The following is an 8528-nucleotide window of genomic DNA, read 5'->3' on the forward strand; positions in this document are numbered from 1 at the left end:
ACAAGTCATAGAACCATTAAAGTTATTACCAATAGTAATGTCATAACTGATCGTCATACGATTGCCGATATGTTCAATAATTTTTTTGCTAATATTGGAAAGGACCTTGCTTGCTTAATACCAAATGTTGAAATGTCTCCTTTAGAGTATTTAAAAATCCCCCTCTGTAATAGCTTTTTTATTTCTCCTATAACAGCAGAGGAAATTGAAAATGAAATTACCAAACTGAAATCTAGCAAAGCCACTGGTCCTTTTAGTATCCCTGTGACCATTCTCAAAATTTTGAAAAGTGTTATATCTAAGCCTTTAGAGGTTTTGTTCAATGCTTCCTTTGAGACTGGTATAGTACCAGATAGTTTTAAATTAGCAAATGTAATTCCAGTCTATAAAAAGGGATCCCAGAACTGTTTATCCAATTATCGACCAATTTCCTTGTTGTCTGTTTTTAATAAATTGCTTGAAAAGCTTATGTGTAATAGGTTAGTTGATTTCCTTGAAAAGAAAAAAGTATTCTTTGATAATCAATTTGGTTTTAGGGCTAAGCATTCCACTGATTATGCTATCCTTAGTATTGTTGATAAGATTCAAAGGGCAATTGATGTGAGGGATTTTTCTTGTGGTATATTTTTAGATTTCAGTAAGGCATTTGATACCATAAATCATGAGATATTGTTAAAAAAACTTGAGTTCTATGGCATCCGTGGGATTGCAAATCAGTGGTTTACTTCATATCTTGCAAATCGTCGGCAAACAGTTACTGTAAATGGTGTACAGTAACTTCTACTCCTGTTAATATTACATGTGGCGTTCCTCAGGGGTCAGTCCTTGGACCAATCCTTTTCTTGTTATATATTAATGACTTTCACCATTGTTCTAAAGTTTTTGATTTTCATTTATTTGCTGACGACACTAATTTATTCTGCAAACATAAAAATCTCACCTCTCTACAGGCAAGTATGAATAATGAACTCTCTAATGTTAATTCCTGGCTTTGTGCTAATAAACTTTCTCTTAATATAGAAAAAACTAGTTTTGTAATTTTTCATCCTCCTCAAAGGAAATTAACTTTCAACTTCCACCTAACTCTAAATGGGAAGCAGTTGCAACAGGAATCTTGTATTAAATACCTAGGAATCTTAATTGATTCAAATTTATCCTGGAAACCTCAAATCGCATGTACTGTAAAGAAAATTAAAAGAAGTGTAGGCATCTTGTCTAAGCTTCGCCATTATGTTAATATTGATATTCTTACTAATCTCTATTATTCTTTAATCTACCCATTTCTGACCTTTGGTATAATTATCTGGGGTAATACATACTCAACTACACTTCAGCCTTTATATATTTTACAGAAAAAAGCAGTTCGATTTATGACTTTTTCTACATCTGATGAGCATTCAACTCCACTGTTTAGATTATTAGAAATTATGAAGCTTTCTGATCTTGTTACATTTCATATTGCACTTTTTATGCATAAATTTCATAATAAGTCATTGCCTTCGAATTTTGATACCTTCTTCAATTCAGTGCTTAATATTCATAACTACAATACACGAAGCACAGCAAATCAATCTTATTACCTGCCTCGAGCTAGAACAAACTATGGAATATTTAATATTCGCTTTCAAGGACCAAAGGTATGGAACTCTCTTGGGAAAGATATAAAGTCAACTCCTTTTAGTAAATTAAAAAAAAAACTAAAAAATGAATTGCTGTGCCAATATTAATTTCACTCTGGTTTCTGTTGTCCCTAGGGTAATGAGTTTCTTCCCAGTTTATTCTGTGATTTATTTGCTGCCTTAAATTTGATTTTTCGTTTATTATATTCAGGATTTCATCCAAGTTTATCTGTCCTTCTCCCCATGGCTTGTAAATTTTGTTTGTCCTTTTTATAGTTATCTATAGTTCAATGTGTGTGTGTGTGTGTGTGTGTGTGTGTATGCATCATTCTGACCCTTATGTTGTAATTTATTCTATGTAGTTTGGTTTCCTAGCCTTGTTAACTTTCTAGTTATTTTAGGAAGCCAACACCCCATTTAGCTTTAATTCTTACTTCATGTACATTAATTTTTTTTCAAGTATATGGGGTCAATAAAAGTTGTTGTTGTTGTTGTTGTTACGTGATCGACCTCCCCAAGTTTGTCAGCCCATGCACCAGTATGGCTCTCTATGCTTATGATGCGAAGTGTTATAGAGTTGTTCGTCGTCAAGAGGACTGCGAAGCCCTGCAAAATGATCTGTACGGTCTGTTTAACCGGACTGCATCGTGGAGACTAAGTTTTAATGTTGACGAATGTGAAGTTTTGAGAATCTCTAGGAAACGTTCTAGCGCATTAACAACAGTTGCAGTTAGGGTTAGCTGAATATAATATAATATAATATAATATAATATAATGGCCAATATTTATGTACTTTTCAACTAAACTGGCAGCAATGGCCCCTTCTTAGTTTTACTCACTAACGCTATCTGTGGAAATGAAGAAGCGATATTCGCACTTATCTGGACGATACATGCGAGGATCACTTCGTCATTTCGTGTATAAGCACTTTAAAGATACATTTATTTCATTTCAAGTTATCTGTATGGTCCTTTTTTTTTTATATATATATCTAGGATGGTCAAACAGAAGAAGAGAAAACAATATTGCATGAAAACATTGGGCCTTCCATATCTGTGGAAGAAAACGGAACCGAAGTTGATGCTTCTGTTACTATTGAATTGGAAACACCCTTTGTAACGTTTTCATCATCCGCATCAAACCAGGAAGATGCCTCCACTAATAATACAGCTGATGAATGTGACGAGGATTGTGACTCGTTTGCTCCACTTGATCCAGTAAAGCTTGCCTGGCAGGTAGCACGTGGCATGGTAAGTGGTAAATAGCCAGATTTTTTCTTTATTTTGTTTTTGTATTTGTCTTAGTCTTTTCCTGCGTTTAATTTCTTATTCATTCCGTCTTTCTCAGCAAGTTTCGGAGTTTTTGCGTGCGTTACTGTCGATCTTTGGTGTCGGATGCTGATGACATGATCAGTAGTTACATAACCAAACCATGGCAAGCCCAAAGTCCTGTTTCGACTAGTTTCATCTCAACAACATCAGATCTGCTTGAAAGATCAATGCTTAGCTCACTCTTCTTTGAGCTCTTTTGTAATGCTTTTTTCATACAACAGAGGTTTGGGATGGTCATATGTGGATAATATGATATTTTTTCTACTCCCCATCATGGTTTTAAGCGTTTTTTTGAATGATATTTTAACGTTTCTTTTAAATGTATGTAACGCCCTTTCTCGGCAAAACCCAATTAAAACTCTTTGGTACGTGCTGGCACCAGGATTAGCACATGCGCCTCAAGGAAACAAGTTGAGTGGCACTTCTATTGGATTAGCACTAAATAGGCGGTTTCATCTTTGCTAGTCTTAGCCTCCTATCACAGACTCTTTTAAGGTCAGTCGTTTCTCCCACCTGCAAGAGTCTGCTTCACGGGGGCCCATATTCCTTTCCCTCTTTCAACCAATCAGAGATCGTGTTCAATATGGTAAGAAAAGTTAACCTTCACCTTAAATTCCGTGTAATTTTCAAGCTTCAAATTTCCGTTGCAAATTGCAGTGGACGTTATTACAGCTTTTTTATTTGGTCACACTCTTAAAAATAAAAAGCAAATCATTGGTTAACGTCTCACAACGGGAAAGGAATGTGGCGTTCTTGTGTGCGGGAGGAACAATTAACCTTAAAAAGATTCTGCGATAGGAGGCTACACGCTTCCAGGAAAGATATTTTTGTGAGAATCCAGTGCTTTGGGCCCTCAAAACTGACTTTTACATCACAAATCCCTTGCAATACTCATAATCATTTTTCTTTTACAGACCTATCTTTCCCAGAAGGGTCTGGTGCACAGGGACCTAGCAGCGAGGAACATTCTGGTGGGACACGGCAAGAAAGTCAAAATTGGTGACTTCGGATTGATGCGGCACTTGTACCATGAGGTCTACAAAGTAGACACTGGGAAGAAACTGCCAGTGAAGTGGATGGCTCCAGAGTCACTTTTTGAAGAGATCTTTACCACCAAGAGCGATGTGTAAGTATCAAGTCTGGTGTTTTTAGAGTCAAAGAATGCAACATGCCAGATGCTAGTGCATTCCTAATTCAATGTATTGCATAGGTGTTAACTTGTTTTGTTTTACTTGCAGTTGGTCCTACGGAGTGGTCCTGTGGGAAATTGCAACTCTTGGTCAGTGATAATTTATGAAATTTTAATTAACATATTGTACTACATATGGAGCTGTTAGCTTGAAACTGAAGTGAAAAGCAAAAGTGTTTGTGATCCAGAACTTTAGAGTTTTTCCAAATTGTATTTATCTGTTATAACGATCAGTGTCAGTTAAAAGGACTCGTTTAGAGACCTTTAGAGAACTTTATCTAAAACTATTATTCCCCGTTATTGCAATAATTTCGCGATAATTTCAAGTCGTTCGGAAATGAAAGTGTGTAGCCACATTCCAGAAACAAAATTGGTATGAACGGTGTGGGTTTTTGAAGAGAAAATGTAAAATTCATCCTCCAATGCTCGCTTCCTGCACATAACTTCAAATTTGATTATTTCACTTCATTGTCAGGACGAGAACTTCAAAGGAGTGTATCAAAATGTTAAACGCACGCGCGGGGCATGCAGAAGTATGTGTTTTTGCTAAGTAAACCAATTGTTATATGGCGCCGGTTCTCGTAGCCGTCGTTGTCATGACGGACTAACTGAATGACTGAACAAAGGAACAAAGGAAGGATGCCCATCCACCTGGCTGACTAACCAACTTACGTTGGCCTACCGACACCAGGGTTTTGACAGGACAGTTTTGTAAAATAGCGGACATGTTTCTGAAAGCACCAGGCGTGACATTTTTTGACGCCGCAAGGCGTCTTGCGAGCGCTAAAGGCGCTAGGTACCTGGGGGGTTCTGGGAACATGCCCCCAGGAAATTTTTTAATAGAACATGACTGGATGAAACGCCCAGCCTCCAGCCTCAAACGAAACCCTTACCGACCCTGGCTTGCGGGCTGACTTACTGAATGAGTAAAACAAATGAGGGAAAGAACCAAGTTTCGCCATCCGACTGGTTAAGCAACCATCGAAAGTACTGACTGATACAATGACTGAGTTGCTACCGAAAGATTAATTGACTTATTGACTGACTGAATGAGCAAGTAAAGAAATGAAGTAAGTAAGTAGGAATGGCCAAGGGTTTAACAGATTAAATAAGGAACTGAAGCAGCAAGCGAACGAAAGGGAAAACAAATGCTGGTTTGGGTGAAATGGGCCATGTTGAGTCCCGAGGGATTGAAAACTTTTGTTTTGTCCCACCGAAACTCGTTCCCAAACATTTCAACTCGAGGTTCGGGGTACGAAATCTATTGTCTCTGGCCAATATGGCCACCGCGTGAACGAGGCCCATGAAACGACCTTGATCTTCCTTCCCAATTTTCTGTGCATAGGATCTGCATTTCTGAATGTGTCCTTCGCTTTCTTATTTACGGTTGGAAAACTTTTGAACTCTTGGTTGAAGATTATCTTTGATTCACCTCTTGCATCTTAAGTCTTAGTCTCGGATTTCTTTCATTAGAGCGCCCTCTCCCCCCCTTTCTATGGTTCATGATTTGTCTTGATGCATATTATGTCGATCATTTACAGGGGGGTCTCCTTACGCGCTAATGAAGAACAAACAGCTCTTGGAGAATTTGAAAGCAGGTTACAGACTGGAAAAACCTGACATGTGCACAGACCCTGTGTAAGTTAAACAGAGGTGATTTTTCCTAAGTACTTGTAGGCAACAAGTTTTATGAAAAAGGTGCAGTAATTTGATATTAATAGGAAGAGTGAGTGGTTAATCTATTTTCATACTTTCCTGCATCAGTCAAGTTAGACATGAATGCTTCACTTGAACATAAATCAAGGGGCACGCCCGCTCGGCTAATTATTACTAATTGAACTTGAGCCATGTTTACTTTACATTTAAAGAAAATAGTTTTGGGCAACTGCAATTTAACGCATTTAAAATTGTGACGCAGTTGGAAAATGAGGTCCAAAACCACTGTCGGCTTGGCCTTAGTTTCGTTTTCTTCCATATCAACACAGATCTACTCAAAAATACAAGACACAAATTTAATTCATTTTATTTGCGCAAAAAATACGGTTGCCTGTAAATAAAAAAGCTTGGCGCTACAAGAACAAAAAGCCTTTAAGAATTTAAAATATCTGCAGACCATATTCATCAGTGGCGGTCAAAAAATAAACTTATGTCTTTGTGCTAATGAGACCAACTAGCCTCGCTCCAAAGCAACATTTCTTTTGTGTTTTGTTCATGCAAAAGAGGCTAGTTGGTTTCATTAGCACAAGGACAAAGGGATAATTTATTGGCCTCCATTAATTAATACGGTCTATGAGACGTAAAAGAATGAAATTTGCTCGAATCAGGAACCTACGAATGAGTTTTGGGGAAACAGGGTTAGCAGGTTGTATGGAGATCGATTTTCATTCAGGAAGAAAGAAATTCCTATTTTTGTTAATTTTTAAGGTACGCCTTGATGAGAGACTGTTGGAAACAAGACCCAGATGAACGGCCAAGCTTTCAGCGGCTCTATAAAAGACTTGACGATATGTTGGAGGAGCAAGAGGACTACTTTGACTTTGGCAAAAAGGATGATTCGAAATATTATTATACGACACAGGAGGCAAAGACAGCAGAAGATGACGCACTGGACAACCTTGATGTTGTAAGTCCACAGGGTGTGTCCACGGTAAGTTTTGCAATAGGAGCTACTTGTGCTTGGGTCTTGCATAGCAGAGTTAAATTTGTGTATGGAAATAACTTTTAAAACTTATGCTATCATAACTTTGATCTTAGCAGGAGTCAAACGCCGCAGAAGCTGAAGAACCAGCCATCGTCGATGTTGAAAACCCACAGAATGTGTCCAAGGCAAGTCTTATAATACATTAGAAGCTTCAAGCTGCACAGTGCAGGGATGTGCTGGACCTTGCTTGAGAGCTGAATTGGTTTTTTAAGATCACCTATGAAACAAATGAAAAATATGCCATCTTACTTTTTTCTGATTGTTGGCAGGAGCCCGACACGTCAGAAGTTTACGAACAGGAAAACATTCAGGATGTAAGCACTCAGAATGTGCCCATGGCAAGTCTTCAAGCTGATGGATTTCAGTTGTCTCCAAATGCTTCGCTTACCGTAACTAAGCTATAAGTATTTTTAGTACTTAAGATATGTTAACTTTAGCTTTAGCTCTCTTGGTTTTTAGATAGACATTGCAGTCAGATTGCTACTGAACCAGTTAATGCTTTTGCTTATTTATTTGTTTGTTTGTTTGTTTCTTCTTGAGTGACATATTAACCCGGATGAAGTAAGCCAGGTTGCTCGCTATTAGGCTTACATACTTACAGGGACCGGGCGTTTTTCGCTTTCAAAGCTCCAAGATCTGCCTTGTCGTGACCTTGCTCGCCTGCATCCCAACTAGCAGGGAAATAAGAGAATCTCAGACGACACTATTATTATAGCCCCCTGAAGAACTTCCCCCATCTCATGGTCAAGACAAACACAATGACTTGCTTATAACCAGTTAACTCAAGTTTAATTGCACTGTGGGCGAGAAGAATTTCTTTCCATGGCTTCTACTGAGAACCCCATAAACCTTAAAACTCGACCAGCTATTTAAACCTTTCTTTCAAAGCAAAAGTGTACGGCAGTGCCAAATATCTCTGAAAAACGTTTACCTTTAATCTGAGAAAAATCCCTGGAGGATCCTGTAGGTTGTAAAGCAAAAAAGCATCTCCATCGATATATGTAATAGATTTGTGAAGCTGAAAGATGAAACGTGTATTCTTAGAAAGACAAAAAAACACACAAAATAAGTTTGCTTTTAAGTAAATATGCCTGGTCCTAAATTGGAAACAGCGATAGGTCTTGACATTTGAAAGAAAAGGAGCACATAACGATAAGTATAATGAATCAATTTCTTAATTTTCGTAATTTTTGTAGAAGTGCAAGCTGCACTTAAAGTATGTGCTCTGTTATGTTGTAGATGGTGCATTGGCATAATAAAAAAGAAAGTAGAGTAAAATTTCACTGCGTTATGTTTCTAAAGAAGGAGGGGAACAAGAAATACAAAATAAGTTAGCTTGTAAGTAAATATGCCAGGCCCGAAATTAGAAACAGCGATAGTCCTTGACATTTTAAAGAAAAGGAGCACATAACGATAAGTATAATAAATCAATTTCTTAATTTTGGTAATTTTTGTAAAAGTGCAAGCTGCACTTAACGTATGTGCTCTATTATTTTGTAGATGGTGCATTGGCATAATAAAAAAGAAAGTAGAGTAAAATTTTGTGTTTCACTGATTTATGTTTGTGAAGAAAGAGGGGAACAAGGAAAGGTCAGACATTCAAATGATGGCACAGTAGCTTCTTCGCTGTAAGTAGGAACTTACAGAGGACAATGTTGAGACGGGAAAAATAGACAAGGCGACTAAAA

At 37.6% G+C, this 8528-nt stretch overlaps 1 protein-coding gene across 1 annotated transcript in view; it reads left to right on the forward strand.

Annotated features, from left to right (window-relative positions):
• Positions 1 to 8153, forward strand: part of LOC138000295 (tyrosine-protein kinase receptor torso-like) — a 355698-nt gene extending 347545 nt beyond the window's left edge. The window contains exons 10-12 of the mRNA XM_068847001.1: positions 6718 to 6786; positions 6894 to 6965; positions 7110 to 8153. Of these exons, the coding sequence (XP_068703102.1) occupies positions 6718 to 6786; positions 6894 to 6965; positions 7110 to 7244 (276 nt within the window). The 3' untranslated portion in view covers positions 7245 to 8153. The remainder of the gene's footprint in view (positions 1 to 6717; positions 6787 to 6893; positions 6966 to 7109) is intronic.
• The last annotated feature ends 375 nt before the right edge of the window (positions 8154 to 8528 follow it).

The sequence above is a fragment of the Montipora foliosa genome, chromosome 1, assembly GCF_036669935.1.
Source record: "Montipora foliosa isolate CH-2021 chromosome 1, ASM3666993v2, whole genome shotgun sequence".
NCBI lineage: Eukaryota > Metazoa > Cnidaria > Anthozoa > Scleractinia > Acroporidae > Montipora > Montipora foliosa.